Source organism: Mastigoproctus giganteus, chromosome 1 (assembly GCF_048544385.1).
Source record: "Mastigoproctus giganteus isolate SK-2022 chromosome 1, ASM4854438v1, whole genome shotgun sequence".
NCBI classification, from domain to species: Eukaryota; Metazoa; Arthropoda; class Arachnida; order Uropygi; family Thelyphonidae; genus Mastigoproctus; species Mastigoproctus giganteus.
In genome coordinates this window covers 228271007-228291423 of record NC_143575.1, presented here as the reverse complement: position 1 = coordinate 228291423, position 20417 = coordinate 228271007, and the positions used below count along the sequence as shown (strand labels likewise).

General features: G+C 38.2%; 1 protein-coding gene across 1 annotated transcript in view; it reads left to right on the top strand.

Moving 5' to 3' along the window:
- The window catches only part of LOC150091573 (TP53-binding protein 1-like), a 257313-nt gene that overhangs the window by 142698 nt on the left and 94198 nt on the right, over positions 1-20417 (top strand). The window contains exon 8 of the mRNA XM_090368987.1: positions 4229-4546. Coding sequence (XP_090225113.1) covers positions 4229-4546 — 318 coding nt within the window. The remainder of the gene's footprint in view (positions 1-4228; positions 4547-20417) is intronic.

Sequence of the window (20417 nt, the reverse complement as noted above, 5' to 3'; positions counted from 1 at the left end):
TAAAATGTGAGGTGTTAATAGTGCATCTCTGCCTTTATGATGTTGTTTATTCAGTTGCTACACACACACAGCTTTGTTTATGTGTATCAAGCATGCCTCCTAGTTTTGTAATTGTGCTTTATTCCCTAAAAATGAGTAAAATACTTAAAAGGTGTGAAAAGGAAGCGTCCTGATGAAGACACTGCAGATTCAGAGAGAAAAAGAAAAGCAATATTGACAAACAGAGGCGGACTGGGTCAAAAATTCTTACCCGGGAAAATTTATGGTGGCCTCATACTATGGTTTATGGCTAAAATCACACCGGCCTCCGGCCCACCGGGGTTTCCCCAGTAAGTCTTATGGCCAGTCCGCCTCTGTCGATAGAGAAAAAATATGAAAGTTGGAAACGCTTTGAGCGAAATGAAAGACCATGTGATATTGCATGTGCTACAGACCTAAATGAGGCAATGCCGAGAATTAGAAAGAATGCAGAGAAAATAAAAACAACTTTCATAGCAGGAACAACTCAAAGTGTAATTAAAATCCATTAGATCAAGACAAAGAATTGGAAGAGATGCAATGGCTGTCATCTGTTTGGATACAAAATCAAACAAAAAACAAGTTTCTTACGATAGAAGCAAAAGCATTAGCAATATTTTATTATGATTATTTATTGTGTTTGGTAATGTTTTGATTACAAATGTGTGTTCAGTCTTGGGTGGTCGGCACCTAACCCTATTTTTCCCATAGGGCTTGTTGTTTATATTGCACGATTTTGTATTGCACTAGGGTTTCTAGGAACACAACTATCGTGCTATAAAAGGACTGACTGGAGGACCATCTGGAAAGGCATGCAAATAGAGCAATCACAGCATGGATTTGTCAAAGGGGCAGCTGTCTAACCAACCTGGTAGGTTACTGTGATGCAGTGACCAAAGAACTGGATGCAAAAAATAATTTTGACATCATATACAGTAAACCCCCGCTATTCACGGGGGTTACGTTCCTGAGAAATGCCGCGAATACCGAAAACGCGAATACTGAGTTATGGCTCCCATAGTAATAAAGGGGTTCCATTCCAAAGTATGAAATATATAAGAAAAACTAGTCTAAAATTTTGTCTATTTATGTATTATATGTACCTTCATAATATGACTATGTACATAGACAGTACATAGTGAAATGCAAGCATAAGGCATAGAAATGAAAATAAGAAACAATTTAATATTAAATGTAATATTTATTAGAAATTTCAAACAAATCTTTCAAACCAGCGTCTTTGCTAGCTAAAAAACCTATCCCGCCAGTGCTATCACCAGTTTCGCTAAAGCATTGATAAGGAGTTTTGCGTTTTCACGAATGATGAGTGAATTTAACGGAATTTTATTTTGAGTTCGGTCTTCTATCCACAGATTTAAAGCTTTTTCCATTTTTTCTAATTTAACATCACGAGTTACAGAGCAAATTTTTGAAGCAATTAGCGCGTTTTCACGGACACTACGGCGGATTTTTTCTTCCGATTTCTTGATTGATCGTACCGTTGACTCATTGATTTTATAATGTTTTGCCACTGAGGAGACACTTTCACCATTAGAAATTTTATCCAATAACTCAATTTTATTCGCTAATGTCATCACCTTCTTTGATATTTTCACATTTCTCTTGTTATTCGTAGTCATATTTTTGTAGGGGTTAGAAAGAACTTGTCCACAATAAAGTCACTTTCTTCCGTTAACACACTCGAAAAAGTCTGTTTTACACTACAAAACGGTAGATTTATCACTTTTTTAAGCATATCAATTTATAAATTGATAAATTTATTCAATTTATAAGCATATAAATTAAAAGCAAACGACGAAACCTTCCATAACAAGCGCATAACACATATTGAACAAGGATTAGCGAGAAACATTCACGCTCGTGATTTTGTCACCCCTCTCCCCCCACCCACTGAGTGCTGTTTTGACCGGGAAAGATAATTTTAGCCACGCCAATGTTTTTTTATGGCGGAAAATATTCACGGCGCTTTAAAATTCACATTTTTTAGGTTTCATTTTATATTAAATCGGCGATCACGAATACGCGAAACCGCGAATACAGATACCGCGAATAGCGGGGGCTTACTGTACTTGTAATTCAGGATGGCTTTTGATACCATCGCACATAAAATACTGCAGTACAAACTGGAGAAATGTGACATTAAGGGCAAGTTACTGCTATGCGTAAAGCGATGGTTAAGTGGAAGATGTTGTTGTTATTTAGTTTTTAGGAGCATTAGCAACTAAGGCTATATTGCTCCAGTGATATGCGGCGGTCATTCCCTGACCTTTCCGCATCCTCCGTTTGGTGGTCACGGACTTGAACCCCGGTCTAATCAAGAAGCATGTGCTACACACTGCTGCTTCTGCCCACCTGGCTATGGAGGCGGCCTACTTAAGTGGAAGAAGACAGAGAATGGTTATCAGTGGTGTTCCCTAGGGTTCAGTGCTTGGACCCATTGTTGCTTTCAATATTTGTCAATATTAGTAATAAAGGTATATCAGGCTTAATGTCTAAGTTTGGAGATGATATGAAGAAAGGCTGGCAGGGTGGTTAATGACTGTCATCATGGTGAGCTACTGCAACAAGATCAGAAAATTTGGTCGGTGGACTGAGAAATGGCAGTTGAAGTTTAACATTGATAAATGCAAGGTATTGCATATGGGTAGCAGTAACCCCAAAGTAACTTATTAACTGTGTGGTACTACACTCAGTGTAGTGGGAATGAAAAAGACCTGGGGTAATTGTTTAGTCAGACATTAAATTCTCTGAGCAGTGCAGACATGCTGCCAGGACAGCTCATGGGGTTTCATCAATGATATACATAAACTGTGCTAGCAGGATAAGGATGTGATTATCACTTTATATAAGACCGTCGTTGGCCTGCATCTTGATTACTGTATACAGGTCTGGAGGCCTCACTTAAGGATGTAGATCTGCTAGATTGGGTGCAGAAAAGGGCAACCAGACTTGTGAAGGAAACAGAAGGGTGCTCTTATCTGGAAAGGGTTAAGTTCTGCAAATTGCAGCATCTCGAGACTAGGTACCTGTGGGGAGATCTGATTGAGGTGTTTAAAGCTTGCTAAGAATACACATGTGAGGGAGCATAAATTCAAGTTGAGGAAGGATGGTTGCAGAATAGATATGCGGAAGTTTGCCTTCAGCCAGGAGGTGGTTGATTGTTGGAACAGGCTTCCATCTGTTGTTGTGGAAGAGGATGGGTTGAATAAATTCAAGGAAGAACTATACAAATTTTTGGAGGGTACAAATGATTGTACTTTTTTTGCTGATGCTATATAAGCTTACTTTCTTGCAACATTTGCCACTACTTTGAAAAGGACCATCAAAATATGGATGATTAATAAAGGTATGTTATAAAAAAAGGGGGGGGGCCTCCGTAGCCAAGTGGTCAGGAGCGGGAGTGCAGTAGCACACGCTCCTTAAGTAGACCGGGGTTCAAGCCCCTGACTGCTAAATACGGTTGATCTGCCAACCCGCACTGGACCAGCATGGCAGATTATGGTCCATTTTCCTCAGCATGAATTGCTGAGGAAGCTTCCATCCTGCAGTGGGTTGATAATAGCTGCAGTTTACCTTTTTTTTTTTATATATATAAAAAAAATTGTTTATTCTTTATTGAACCAGCTCTTGTACATATTAGTGTTTATGTATATAAATGAAAGTATATTATGATGTTCAGAATTCACTCAAAAAAGAAAAGTCAGATTAACATTAAACCTTCAGCATATGTTTCATGAGTCCCTGGAAAGGTTTTAGACCCTCTTCTAATTCTAGCTTTCCCTCCCTACACAAACGTCACTATAACTTTAGGATGTCAGTTCTGATTATTTTAAAATTTTCAATATTTGTATACAATATTTTTAGAGACATTTGTATTAGATTTCATGTCACTAGTTTACCCCATTCCTTCATGCCATGAGAAATACATGTGAGGGAAAGTTGTTCCAGAGAACAAAAGTTGAAGGGATAAATGAGGAAGAGGAAAAGTCGGTTCAGTGAGTTTGGAGTTGGACAGTGAATGAAGGCCGACTGGTTGTGGCACTTTTTGTTTATTTGATTAAACTGTTCCGTTTTTATGTTGCCATTATTTCTGTAAATATTTATGTCATGTGAAGAATGCTTAGATAAATGGTTTATATTGTGTTGTCATAATTTGTATAATTCCTAATTGGTTGCATTTTTTCCTTAGATAATATTGTGGATGGGAAACGTCGAAGAACACCTGTGCAGTCTCCTGTTACAAGTCCAATGAGTAGGAAACCTGAAAGCAAAGCTAAAAAGCATCGAAGACCAGATCCAAACCTTGAAAGCACAGCAACTGGAAGTGATACATCAAAAGAGATAGAGTCTATGGCTCCTATAATCAAAACTCCTGGATCAGTATCAGTAAAAGAAAAAATAGAACAGAAAAGTAGTTCATCTGATGCTGGTAAAACAACCGAAAGAGTTTTTTCAAGGAAAAATCAAAAGAGAAAAGAGACTGGCTTAAAATCCCCACAGAAACAAGGTTACTTAAAAACAGTTGAAGAATTCTTTTCTCTTTCCAATCATAAGATACCAAAAATGAAATATGCTACAGGTTACATATTTCATTTTTGTTTCTTTAATAATGTATGTCATATATTATTAATGTATACTATTCTCCAGCACATAATGGGACACTAAATGAAAAAAAAAAAGTATTTAGTATTTGTTTAGTGGGGGGGGGAGAACCCCTTTAATATATCTTTTACCCCATCCCAAAGGGTTTTATTCAGTGATCCTCTTGGTGGAGCACTTTTTTACAAATATTGGATATATGGAGATGTGAATCTTGCATTATTCCTCCCATAAGGCTTAAATAGTTTCTGCTTGAACTAGGACACTTTGTTCTGGCTCTTAGTTGTTGTTTTTCCAAGGTACCAGTAGTGTTCAGTTGGATTCATATCTGGGCCAGAAATGGTAGATTCACCAAATTATTCTTCTCAAACCACTGTTGTACTGATTATGCTTTTTAACATGGAATATTTTCTTTCTAATGATATTGCAGCCCCTCTTCCTTGGATTACAGTGCTGCAGGTAAGACAGAATAGTTTAAAATCTCAAAATAGACAGTTGCATTTCTTGTTTTCATTAATGAAAACCCGTAGACTTAAACCACAAGTCACATTGCTGCCACTAAACCTCATTGTTGATACAGTACAATCTATATGAGCCCATTTGAGTGTATTCCACATATTGTATCCATCTGATGCCCTAACTGTGTACCATAATTCATCACTCTACATCACACTACATGTGCTACTGCTATAATGTCTAATGCATTTATTTTCTGCACAAAGAGGAGGTGATCTTCACTGTTGAGAGGCAGCTGCAGATAATGAGCAGCTCTATGACCATTGTAATTCATTCTATGAAGTATTTTTGGATGGTTGTGAATCCTACACTTATTCTATTTCTCTCATTTGTATTTCAAGCCAGCTCATTGACAGTGCCTTTGTAATTTCCTATCCATTTCAACTGCTGAGATGCTCTGGGATCTTTAATGGTATTCTACCTGGTTTGGGATGAATGAACATGTTACCTTCTATCTTATTTCTGCATATGATATTTGCAACAAGCTTGATTTTGGTGTCCCACCCTTTCTGCTTTCTTGTGAATGGTCATAACCACTATGTGATGATCACCTATCATGCGTATTGTGAAATATAGATCTTCTTGCTTGTTCCATTCTGTTCCATCTTCCTATCTGAGTGTGCATGCCTTTTATATCCTACTTTTAAGTATTATTGCCACCTTCCTGTCACTAGACCATGATAGATCGATAGAAGTACCTATCAAAATTAAACTATTACTTCCCAGGGATGAGGGGTGTCCAAATACATGTTGGAGGATAGTGTTTAGTTATAAAAATTTAATTTCTACTGAACCAGTGAGAACGTGGCAATTCACAAAATACTGAATACTTTATTTTTGTGATTTATACTTGTTTTCAATTTAACTGACACTGCCTGTGTCAATTAAATTGTAGCTTGATGTGCCAGTCTTTCCTATAAACAATGTAGAATGCTGTAAATTATTTGTTTGTAACTGCTATTTTGTTAATAGATTCAAATTACAATGCAACCTTGGTATAACACGAATGACAGGCAACAACTTTAATACCCTTGTTAAAATTGAGGTACGTTATAGCTGAAAACATTTTACCATTTCTTTTCCTCATTTTTAATGAAGTAAATAATAAATATTTATTTATTAAGTAAATAAATAATAGTTTATTTACTAATGCTTTATGAGTATACAGACTAAAAGACATAAAGTATTAAAGGTCATATCATTCCCTTTATATTCTACTAATACACAATGCTGTTATGGACTTAACTTTTACACATCCATTCTGAAATTTTCATGTAACTTAGTTTGCCAGAACTGATGACAGCATTTTTAAGTACGTAATTCTTAATAGTGGTCAGATGCAATAAACGAAGATGTTCACTATCACTCTGACATTTTAACCACACCATCACTTCATTGACATTTTCAAGCTTTGTTAATTTCTGGTACTTTTTCCTTACATGAGTACGATTATCTTCTGAGTCACTCACTATATCACTGGCCTTCTGTTTGTTGATTGTCTTCCTACTGTTCACAGAGATTGCGATTTCCTCCTCGCTCAAGTAATGCGTAACTGGAGATTCTGCATCCAGGTCATTTTCAACAAGACTGCGACCAAGTATGTTACAAGCAGCCTTTCCTAATTATTCTGAAAATGCTGCTAATCCAGGCTATTAATATCTCGTCTTTTCCATTAGATTTTTTCCAGCAGTTTTCAGTTGCTGTTAAGCTTACTTACTCCCACAATAGTCCAATATTGTGTGCAATGTCTTTCAGTTAATGTTTTCAGAAATTTTAGAACTTAAATTTCTGAGTTCACAACACCAGGAAGAAGCTTACCATGATAGTAGGCTTTGAAGGCTCGAATAATGCTCTGATTCATGAGCTGAATTAGTACAGTTGTGTTCCCTGGCAGAAACATGGGTCTGATCTTGGCATCTTTCAATTTTTGGAAACAAGCCAAAAGGCGAGCTGGGCATTGATCCAACAGTTACAGAGCCTTTTCTTCAAGTTTTTTTGGAAAGCAAGTGATATATCACTAATGGTACAAGCTATCTTTCAAACCATGATTCAAAATATCACTTATCATCCAAGCATTGGAGCAATTTTTATGAGTAGGGATTTAATGTTGGCATGTTTAAAACATCAGGGACTTCAACTTTTGCTGATGCACAATAGCTTGTGATTTCCAGTCTTCTTTGTGCACAGTAATTCTCTTTGTTTGTTTTCATGCCCACTTGATTGGGTGCCTTTTTAATATTCAGTTACTTATCGGGGAGAAGTTTATAGTACAGTGCTGTTTCACCACAGTTGTACAACTGTTGAACACCACAGCTGAACAACCACAGTTGTTCATCTGTGAAATCACCATCTTGAATCACATTACACAGAAATTCAGAAATATTCCTGCTGCTGTAAATGTCACAAAATGCAGGATTATAAAAAGAAAAAAAAAATTGTGATCATTCTTTATTGAACAGCCCTCACAAAAAATTTCATGTTGTTTTGTGTCGTCACCTTCATGCAAACTCTTTAAACAAAATTGATAGTGATGTAGTTTGTTCTTTCATAGGATCCTCCAAATCAGCATGTGATTGACCTCACATGTGAAAGAAACTTCCCGGACATTGCCAGTTGGATGTGAGCCTACAAGATTAACCTGAAAAATTTCATGATGTGCATTCCATCTCCGAAAACTACCTTTAAATGTGTCAATATCACCATCAAGCAGCTTATAAAATTTAAGTGGGTTGGTCACTCACACACTAGCAAGGCTTTTGTGCATTTATTTGATGGTTGTTTTCTATAGCAGCATCTTCTGGAGGCAGCTAGAGGGAGTAATACTTTTGATCTGATTATCAGTAGTGATTCTTCATGCATTAACCATCTGCAGCTAAAGGAACAAGTAGGTGGGAGTGATCACAGTGTGCTGAAGTGGGATTTACTGAAAGAGGTAACTACCATCAGGGGGGTCTCAGACCACCGTAGTCACCTTAAAGGTGACTTACGGTGGTCTGAGACAGTATTTAAATTCTATACGGTGGGACCAACTGATGATGTTACCAACAGCAAATTCAAAATGGGAAGCATTCAAAGAATTAATCATGCAGACTACTAGGCTTTTCATACCAACTAAGAAATGTTGTTCAAGATTTAGGCCCAAATGAATGTCAGATGAACTAATTAGATGTGTGGCAGAGAAGAAAAATGTATGGAATACATATAAATTAACAGGTGACACGGAAGCCTATGATTAGCATTAGCATTAGAATTAGTAGAGGCATATGATGCAAGAAAGCAAGCTTATTCAGCATCAGCCAAAAAAAAACAACCACTACTCCCATTTCACCCCTCCGTTCGTTCGAAATACCTGTCCAGCTGAGCCTTAAATTTGTTTAGGCTATCAACTTCAACAACAAGCAATGGGAGTCTATTCCACAAACCAACTGCCCGCTGGCTAAAGGCAAATTTCCGCACATCTATCCGACATCCGTCCTTCCTCAATTTGAATTTATGCCCTCTCAGGTGATTATTCTGAGCAAGAGGAAGAATCCCATCGGCATTGAGCACGCTCAAGCCATTCAAAGCCTTATACACCTCTATCAGATCACCTCGCCGATGCCTAGTCTCCAGGCTCTGTAATTTGCAAAACTTAAGCCTTTCTTCGTAAGAGCAACCCTTTGTTCCATTCACTAATCTTGTTGCCCTTCTCTGTACTCGTTCCAGCAGCTCTACATCCTTCTTGAAATGAGGCCTCCAGACCTGTATACAGTACTCAAGGTGTGGCCTGACCAATGCCTTATACAAGGGAATAATCACATCCCTGTCCCTGCTAGAAAAATTCCAGTATATCATTGACAAGACACCATGAGCTACTCTTGCAGCTCGTCTGCACTGCTCAGAGAACTTCATATCTGCCTGCACAATTACCCCCAGGTCCTTTTCATTCTCTACCACTGTCAGCGTAGTACCACAGAGTTGATATGTTGATCTGGGGTTACTGTTTCCCATATGTAGTACTTTACATTTGTCAATGTTAAACTTCATTTGCCACCTCTCAGCCCATCTGCTCAAACTTTCCAGATCCTGTTGCAGCAGCATAGTATCAGTAGTGTCCTTAACAACCCTGCCAACCTTGGTATCGTCTGCAAACTTGGACATTAAGCCTGATACACCATCATCAATATCATTTATAAATACAGAAAACAACAATGGACCCAACACTGAACCCTGAGGAACTCCACTAATAACATTAGTCCACGTTGAGCAGTGTCCATTGATTACCACTCTCTGTCTTCTGCCACTCAACCATCCCTTTATCCATAGCAGCAATTTGCCTCCAATGCCACCCTTCTCCAATTTGTGCAGCAGTCTTCCATGCGCAACAGTATCAAAAGCCTTTCTAAGATCCAAATATATAATATCAAAGTTATTCCCTGCATCCAGTTCTTTTGTGACTACATCATAGTATCCAATCAAATTGGTCAGACAAGACCTGCCCTTAACAAAACCATGCTGTGTCTGAGCTATAACTGAATTCTTGTCCGGATGATCCTGCAGTGCTTCTTTAACCAGTGCCTCCATTAATTTTCCTGGAACCGAAGTTAAACTAACAGGTCTATAATTACTTGTGTCAGCCTTTGATCCTCCTTTGTGAATTGGGGTTACATTTGCACATCTCCAGTCCATGGGTACCTCCCCTGAGTCCAAAGAAGCTCTCATAATTATGGCTAGGGGTTTGCTTACTTCCTTTGCTGCCTCCTTTAATATAACTGGATAGATCCCATCCACCCCGGGTGCCTTTTTTATGTTTATCCTTAACAATTTCTCCTCCACTTTCCTCTCAGTTATTAGAAAATAATCTAGCTCACTGCCAATGTTTACTTCACCTACGACATTCCCCTTCCTGAATAACTCCTCATGTGTGAATGTAGATGCAAAATACTCGTTTAGATTGTTAGCCACCTGAGCTGGATCCTCAACTGTTGAACCATCAACATCCGGTGGACCAATCTGATTCATCCCTTTCCTTCTTGAGTTTAAATAGGTAAAGAACTCTTTTCTGTTTTTCTTTGCATCCTTTGCCAAGGATTTCTCATAATCTGCCTTTGCCTGCCTAATCTCCTTTGTGACTTGGTTACAGACCAACTTATATCTATCATAGGCTTCCATGTCACCCATTAATTTGTATGTAACCCATGCATTTTTCTTCTCTGCCATATGTCTCATTAGTTCATCTGACAACCATTTAGGCCTGAAACTTGAACAATATTTCTTGGTTGGTATGTAAAGCCTGGTAGCTTCCAAGATTAGTTCCTTGAATGCTTCCCATTTTGAATTTGCTGTTGGTAACATCATCAGTTGGTCCCACTGTATAGAATTTAAATACTGTCTCAGACCATCATAGTCGCCTTTACGAAAGCAAAAACCCTTCCCTTTACCTCTGATGGTAGTTACCTCCTTGAGTAAATCCCACTTCAGCACACTGTGATCACTGCCACCCAGTGGTTCCTTTATCTGCAGATTCCTAATGCATGAAGAATCACTACTGATAATCAGATCAAGAGTATTACTCCCTCTAGTTGCCTCCCGAACATGCTGGTGTAGAAAACAATCATCCAATAAATCCACAAAAGCCTTGCTGGTGTATGAATGACCAACCCACAAATTCCAGTCAATATCTGGGAAATTAAAATCCCCCATTATAAGACTCTCTGATTTACTGGCCCATTCTATTTCCCTGTACAGTATCTTATTATACTCATCAGAGTCATTAGGCCTATAGCACACTCCTACTCTCAATTTTGATTTACCTATGCTTATGTCACACCAAACTGACTCGACACTGCCCTGTCCATCAATGTCGACTGGCTTCACTTCCTTGGATTTTATGTGTTTTTTAACTAATATCATAACCCCTCCTCCCCTCCTGTCCTGTCTATCCTTTCTATACACATTGTACTCCCCAAATTCCAGTTCTGCATTCCTTATATCTGTGTGACACCACGTCTCTGATATCCCAACAATATCTGCCTTTGATGTTTTGAGCAATACCTCAAATTCATCAAATTTATTTACTGAACTCCTAGCATTGGTGTACACGCAAGTATACATGCACCTGTTTCTATTCTTAGCTACCCTAACACAACCCATGTGTTTACTTGTACTGCAATGACTTCCAGCAGTCTCTGAAATATCCTGCATCTTGTTTTTCAGGCTTCTGCTCATTCCAATAGAAGCAGTGCAAGAATCTCTTTCACCTCTGCCAGTGGCTACTGTTAATCCATTAGTCTTTGTCTCCCCCCCCCCAAGCTAGCAGTTTTCCGACCCACCTAACACTGCCTCGATAGCATCAGCAAATATTCTTGCACCCTTTCTATTTAAGTGAATCCCATCCCTGTAGAAGCAATCTCTCCTGTTAAAAAGTACATTCCAGGCTGAAAAAAATTCTACCCCTTGAGCCTTGCACAATCTTTCCAGGGCCGAATTGATCGACAAGGCTCTCATCATATACTCCCTCCTATCGTGTCTGGGCAGAATTGCAGACACTTTCAAATTCAACCCTACTTCACGGCTTTTTTTCAACAGTGACCTGTACTTGTTAAGTAATTCCGCTGGTCTCCTACTCTTAATATCATTAGTGCCAACGTGTACAACTATATCACCTTTTGTGCCCTTAAAAGATGATATCTGCTCTACAACGTCATCAACCTTTGCCCCTGGCAGACATACCCTGGTCCTGTTCCACCTATCCTTTTTACAAAGCATGTTCCCCGTTTCCCTGACAATAGAGTCACCAACAACTACTAGATATAAGCTGGTCTGTAACCAAGTCACAAAGGAGGTTAGGCAGGCAAAGGCAGATTACGAGAAATCTTTGGCAAAGGATGCAAAGAAACACAGCAAAGAGTTCTTTACTTATGTAAACTCTAGAAGGATGGGGATGAATCAGATTGATCCACTTGATATCGATCGTTCAACTGTTGATGACCCCCTCTCAGGTAGCTAACAAACTAAGTGAATATTTTGCATCTACATTCACATCTGAGTTATTCAGGGAAGGGAATGCCAGAGGTGGTTTAAACTCTGACAGTGGGCTAGATAATTTTGTAATAACTGAGAGTAAAGTGCAGGAGAAATTGTTGAAGATAAACATAAGAAAGGCAACTGGGTGGATGGAATCTATCCAGTTATATTAAAGAAGGCAGCAAATGAAGTAAGTAAACCCTTAGCCATAATTATGAGAGATTCCTTGGACTCAAGGGAGGTACCCATGGACTGGAGATGTGCCAATGTGACTGAAATCCACAAAGGAGGATCAAAGGGACATAGATAATTACAGACTGGTTAGTTTAACTTCTGTTCCAGGGAAATTAATGGAGGCACTGGTTAAAGAAGCATTGCAGGATCAGCTTAACATGACTTCAGTTACAGCTCGGACACAATCATGGGTTTGTTAAGGAGAAGTCTTGTCTGAACAATTTGATTGGATACTATGATGTGGTCACAAAGGAACTGGATGCAAGGAATAACTTTGATATCATATATTTGGATCTTAGAATGGCTTTTGATACTGTTGCACATGGAAGACTGCTGTACAATTTGGAGCAGTGTGGCATTGCAGGCAAATTGCTGATATGGATAAAAGGATGGTTGAGTGGGAGAAGACAGAGAGTGGTAATCAGTGGACACTGCTCTTCGTGGACTAATGTTTTAGTGGAGTCCCCCCAGGATTGAGTATTGGGTCCATTGTTGTTTTCTGTATTTATTAATGATATTGATGATGGTATATCAGGCTTAATGTGAACAATACAAAGTTTTTTTAACATTAAGCTAACAATACGAAGGTCGGCAGGGTTGTTAATGACACTAATGACAGTAGGCTGCTGCAACAGGATCTAGAAAAGTTGAGCAGGTGGGCTGAGAGGTGGCAATTGAAGTTTAACATTGACAAATGCAAAGTACTGCATATGGGGAGCAGTAACCCCAGAGTAACATGCCAACTGTGCAGTACTACACTCAGGGTAGTGGAGAATGAAAAAAGACCTCGGGGTTATTGTATAGTCAGGTAGGAAATTTTCTGAGCAGTGCAGACAGTCTGCAAGGGTAGCTTTTGGTGTCTTGTCAGTGATATACAGGAATTTTTCTAGCAGGGATGAGGAGGTGATTATCCCCTTGTATAAGGCAATGGTCAGGCCACACCTCTATACAGGTCTGGAGGCCTCATTTTGAAAAGGATGTAGAGCTGTTGGAACGAATGCGGAGAAAGGCAACAAGATTAGTGAGTGGAACAAAGTCTTTCTCTTACGAAGAAAGGCTTAATTTTGCAGATTACAGTGTCTGGAGACTAGGCACCTGCAGGGTTATCTGATAGAGGTGTATAAAGCGTTGAATGGTTTGAGCATGCTCAATGCTGATGGGATTCCTCCTCTTGCTCAGAATAATCACCTGAGAGGGCATAAATTCAAATTGAGGAAAAACAGATGTAGGATAGATGTGCAGAAATTTTCCTTTAGCCAGCGGGTAGTTGGTTGGTGGAACAAACTTCCATCTTTCATTGTAGAAGTTGATAGCTTAAATAGATTCAAGGCAGAACTAAACAGACATTTAGAGAGAATGGATGGGTGAAATCAGAAGGGTGTGGTTTTTTTTTTTTTTATTGGCTGATGCTATATATGCTTACTTTTTTTGCATCGTGCCTCTGCTAATGCTAATTTCAGAAATGTTACTTCTGCTCAAGACAAGTCAAGTGCCTGTGCTTTCAGAATTACCCCATTTATTGGTACTCCTTCAGTATGCTTCTATAGAATCAATTGTATAAGTTAGTCCGCATCACTGTTTTCATAGAGTCTAGTTTTCTTTCTTTTGAGGCCTATTTCATAGTGTATGGAATCTTCAAATGAATGCAATTTTTATTCCTTTTTCATCCAAATGTAGATCGCTCCTTCTCTAATTTTGCACTTGCGAAATATGCTGCATTTGTTGTGCTACTCTTAACTCCTTCAATAATCTTTAACTTTTCTTCAGCCCTGTAATTTTTTTTTTTTTTGCTGGCCATTACTCCAATCTTATTTATTTACTAATTTTTCTTAGTATTTATTTCTGATGCCATAGGATTTACTGTGTTTTGAGAAAACTAAATCAAAACTAAACTGCCCAGCCTATCCTAGCGCCAAAGTGAAGTTACATGATTTCTTAATAAATCACTTGTCAGTTCATGTATATTTTTGTCTAGTTTATCCCTCAGCAGTTTTTGCTAACCTAAGTGTAACTTATAGTCGAAGAAAGGATGTCACTTGCTGTTGTTTAGAGAAATTTATTTTGTAAGTAATGTAATGCCCTTGATGAATGGTAGCCATATTTCCCCCCAAAGTTAGCTGTTTGTAATTAGCATTCCACTAACATACTCTTTTATTGCAGCTCCAACTGAGGGAGAAACTGAGTGCCTATAGTACTTAGTCTCTGATTAGTCCTGTTGTTTACAAAAATTATTCTGAAATACTGAATATATTGAAGCAAATATACAGCCACTTTTTAGTTAATTTCCCCTCTTGGAAATACGGTAGTAGGAAGTACAATAGATACGAGCATCTATAGTATTCACTTTTTCCAGTTTCTAATATGAAATTGCTAGTTCTTTGAACACACTACAGTTTTGTTTTGCAAAACAAAATTTGTTTTGCAAAAGATGTCATACCCACGGTGTATCCGAAAAACCATGGTATGAAGAGGCAAGTTATACTGAGGTTACACTGTATTTGAATCTCTCATTATTGGTTACCATGTTACCTTTCATTTTTAGAAAAACTAACAGCAGCTATACAGTGTTTTTGAACCTTGCCGATAAGTGAATTTTGATAACAAATGGGCAAAGTACAGCTTTTGAACATTACTGATAATTGATTTTTGATAACAAATGAACAAAGCACATGGATATTTTGATGCTTAACCAAAATATCCATTTCTGTTTTATTTATCTTCCCCCCCCCCTTTTCCCCCCCCTTTTTTTTTTTTTTTTTAATTCCTGACAATGAATTTCTTATTGCGGATTTGTTTTTGCCTTAAACTTCTACTTCAAAAAATTGTTGCTTTCCATCCCAGAATTTATTTTTTGAAAATAATTCTTTTGAATATTTCTTTTTTATTATTTGTAAGAGGAGATGCAACATAACTGCCCCCATACAGCTAGCTGTTCGACACAGGTGAGTGCACCTATCAGAGGTGACCATCACATACAACTGTTTTGTTTAATATACACTTAAGTTAGTTATAAACCAGTTATACAAATATATTAACAAAAAATCAGTAGCTTTCGGGATGCGTGTCCCTTTGTCAACTGACAAATTAAATACAAATTTAAATACAATACAAAGAGCTGAGTGAGGCACGTTAATCATGTGTCATTGTTGTTGCGGCGATGTGTGCTGCTTTCTATGCCACTGATCATCCAGCAATAAAACGGTTGTCTCCAGGATGGGATGTAGACGTATGCCTTTCTGGCGATTTAATGCCTTTGGATTGCTTACTATGTTGAGTGACTCTAGCCATAGGTGGTGGCGAGAGTGCTGTGAGTGGTCTTCTATTTCAAAGTCGCGTTTGGGGTCAAGATCGTGGTTGGTGGCCCAGAAATGTTCCGCGACCGCGGACTAGTCAGTTTCGGCAAGCCGGATTGCTCTGTTGTGTTCTGTGAGGCGATCCTGGAGACGCCTTGATGTTTCTCCTATGTAGCAACTGTTACAGTCTCTACAGGTGATGCGATATACCACATTGCTGTGTAAGACAGGTGTGACAGGGGTCTTCATGCTGGAGACAAGTGAACATAGGTTCCTGCAGGGTAACCCTACGTTCACTTGTCTCCAGCGTGAAGACCCCTGTCACTGTCTTACACAGCAATGTGGTATATCGCATCACCTGTAGAGACTGTAACAGTTGCTACATAGGAGAAACATCAAGGCGTCTCCAGGATCGCCTCACAGAACACAACAGAGCAATCCGGCTTGCCGAAACTGACCAGTCCGCGGTCGCGGAACATTTCTGGGCCACCAATCACGATCTTGACCCCAAACGCGACTTTGAAATAGTAGACCACTCACGGCACTCTCGCCACCACCTATGGCTAGAGTCACTCAACATAGTAAGCAATCCAAAGGCATTAAATCGCCAGAAAGGCATACGTCTACATCCCATCCTGGAGACAACCGTTTTATTGCTGGATGATCAGTGGCGTAGAAAGCAGCACACGTCTGCGCAACAACAATGACGCATGATTAACGTGCCTCACTTAGCTCGTTGTATTGTATTTAAATTTGTATTTAATTTGTCAGTTGACAAAGGGACATGCGTCCCGAAAGCTACTGATTTTTTGTTAATACATTTGTATAACTGGTTTATAACTAACTTAAGTGTGTATTAAACTATGGACCCCAGTACTCCAGGCCCATTCGTTACTAACTGTTTTGTTCATTTGTTTTTTACTTCAAATGAAAAATCTGTTTACATGTATTTCAGAAGTATACCAATGATGTTTTTAGACTAAACCAAGGACAGGGAACAAATTTCCCATTGAGAAAAAAGTAGTTGATTGGGCAAAATTTAAATAGAAATTGTAAAATTTATACAGTAATAGTTAATCAGATTTAAAAAGATCAAATTCAAAACTTTCACCCCAAATGTGACAAAAAAGGTTTAGTTGACAAATAGCCTAAGCTAAAAATAAGAGATATAGACCTTGGTGTGTTTTAATTGAAACACCCTGTATATTTGTTAATGGTTATCTAAAAATGAAAGCTTACTGTAATATACAGTGTGGATAGATTGAAGGTTTAAAAAGAAAATAAGTAAAAATTGGACTTGAATTTATTGGTTGTAAATTTTCAGGATACATGTATGAAGAAAGGTTGTTCCAGAGCATGGAAGAAGAAATAAAAGGAAAAAAATAAGTTAGTTTGCTTAACTGAACTGTTGCTGACAAGTTTTATGTATTCAACTGTTTTAGATGAAAATAACAGAATTAGAGATGCTAGTTTAGAAATGCAGTGGTACTTCATCATCATCATCAGCCATTTTCAATCCACTGCAGGATGAAGGCCTCTCCAGCAACTTTCCAGTTCCTTCTGTTTTGAGCACTGGCCATCCATTTACTACTCAAAAACTCATGAATTTCATCTATCCATCTCCGCCTTTGTCTTCCAGGTTTTCTTCTAGCTCCTCTTGGGTACCATTCTGTTATTTTCTTAGTCCATCTGTCATCATGTCTTCGAGCTATGTGTCCTGCCCAAGACCATTTTAGTTCTTTAGTTTTGATAAGAATGTCCTTTATTTGAGTTTGCTGCCTAATCCACGTGTTTCTCTTCTTATCTAACAGTCTGATTCCCAATATAATTCGTTCCATTCTTCGCTGTGTAGTTCTTAGCTTCTCTTCCATTCTTTTGGTGAGTGCCCAAGTTTCACTTCCATAAGTCATGGTGGGGAGTATACATTGATTCATTATTTTACGTTTCAGACAAACTGGGATATTGCTCTTCAGTATGTGACTATATTTCCTGAATGCTATCCATCCAAAATTTATTCTTCTCTTGACTTCCAGCCATTTATCATTATTACAGCTAATAACTTGTCCCAGATAAGTATATGACTCCACCTTTTCAATTACTGCTCCTTCAATCATTATTTCCCTTTCCGTGGCATACTTGTTCATCATTACTTTTGTTTTAGCCATATTCATCTTTAGTCCAAAATCCTTACTAACTGTGCATAACTGATTAAGATTTTCCTCTAATTCTTTGGGATCGTGGCTTATGACCACAATGTCATCTGCAAATCGTAAATGGTTTAGGTACTCTCCGTTCACATTGACTCCTTTCTGCGACCAGTCTAATCTTCTGAAAGCTTCCTCAAGGGCAGCAGTAAACAGCTTCGGAGATATTGTGTCTCCTTGTCGAACTCCTTTCTCGATTTTAAATTTGCTACTGTCTTTGTCTAGTCTAATAAAGGATGTAGCACTCTCATATATTTTCTTCAAAATCATAATATATGGAGTAGCTATGCCTTGTCTTTCCAGTGCCCGAAACATTGCCTTATGCTGTATGGAGTCAAATGCCTTTTCATAATCCACAAATGCCAGGCATAATGGTGTTTTATATTCATTTGCTTTCTCCATTAGCTGTGATATTACGTGAAGGTGATCCATAGTTGAGAATCCTGTCCTAAAGCCAGCTTGCTCTTTCGGTTGATTCTCATCAAGTATTCTTTCTAATCTGTTAGTAATGACCCTTGTGAACAACTTGTAGATATGGGATAACAAGTTAATTGTTCTATAATTTCCAATTTCTGATTTATCTCCTTTCTTATGCAGCAAAACTATGATTGCATTATTCCACTGCTTAGGCATCGCACCTTTTCTAATGCACTTTGTGAAGAGCCTTGCCAGTTTTTGTGTTATGTCTCTTCCTCCCAATTTTAACAACTCTACAGTAAATTCATCTTCCCCTCGGGGCTTTCCGATTCTTCATTTTCTTCAATGCATGTTCTACCTCATCAGGAAGAATATCGGGTATGTCGTATATGTTGCTACTTTGCAATCTATCTTCCCCACTGCTGGTATCATTCCCTCGTTCCTTGTATAATTCTCTATAGTAGTCTTCTGCTATTTGAATTATGCCTTCTCTGCTGTTTATAAGTACACCATCGCTATTCTTCAGTTTCAGTATCATTTGTCTTTCTGTATTACTGCTCATGGCTGCTGATTTAAATCCTTTGTTTTCCCTTAATGCTTGTTCTACTTTTCTTGTGTTAAATCTTCTTATGTCCTCTCTGAGTCTCTTTCTAATGGCTTTGCATAACTCAGTATACTCAATTTTCTCCCTGTCAGTGTTTTTCTTGCTCTTCATTTGTCGTCTTTGGTTCATCATGACAAGTGTTTCTTGACTAATTTTTTCTTCTTTGGATTTCTGTTTCCCTATAGGTTTCTTGGGCTTTATCACTTTCAAAAAGTTGTAATATTCCTCGTCGATATCTTGGTCCTCAGCAGGTACTTCATATTGAATTCGTAATTGGCTCCTGAAGACCTATTATTCAAAAATAGCTGAACGGAGTCATTATAAAATATCTCCTATGGAGTTATTTTGTAATGACTGCTTAGACTCCAATTTCATAATAGTTTACATATAAACTCTGATGGATACCAATGTTGACTTGAGTATCATTATTACCGAACTACACTGCAACATCTGTTATACTGGGTTATGATATGAAAAATGTTATTAAAATAAATAAATAACTGACTGTTCAGATAGCTAACAAATAAAATTCTAAGAAAAGGAGTGTAGTCAAATTCTCATTCATGTTCTCACTATAAAAAGATAGTGACTAACACGGAGGTTAGAAATTGTGTCAAATGTGAGCTGCAGTGTTGTTTGCATGGACAAAATAAACACACACAGATGTGATATTGATATGAGGGATAGTCGATAAGTATTTATTTAGAAATATTTAAGTTAGGGATTTAATATTTTGTTTGTGTGCGTGCGTATGAACACGCACTACTAAGTCTCATAAATTAATGTATATATATATTTGTTTTTCTAGCTCCATTAGTTAATTAACTTGAATACAGCAGGAGGTGGTACGCTGGAGATCTGATCCATTATAAAATTTCTTTATTTCATATGCAAGGCAAAGAAACAAAACAAATCCATGAGGAGATGAAAGCCGCATACAGGAAGGATTTCCCATCATATGAGACTGTGAAAAATTGTAAAAGACAGTTCAAGTATGGGCAAAGCAGTGTGCACAATGAACTAAGAGAACAAAGACCCATCTCATCCACAAACCCTGTCATTGAGGCTAAACTGGAATGGCTAGTTGAAGGTAGATGCATGACTAAATTTTATAGCAGATGAAGTTAACATTAGCCACGAGTCTGCACCATAGTGCATGGTTTCCTTCACTTCTAAGATGGTCACCCAGTGGGTTCTGATATTATTGACATCTCCTCGAAATCTCCACAGGAAAGGATGTTCCAAACAATTGTTAGCCTTTGTAGAGAGAGTAGTAGTAGTAGTAGTAGTGACACATGATGCAAGAAAGCAAGTGTAGGAGCTTATGCAGCATCAGCCAAAAAAAAAAAAAAAATCACACCATTCCCTCCAAATGCCTGTCCAGTTCCTCCTTAAATTTATTTAACCTATCAACTTCTACAACGACAGACGGAAGTTTGTTCCAGCAATTAACCACCCGCTGGCTAAAGGCAAATTTCCGCACATCTATTCTACATCTGTCCTTTC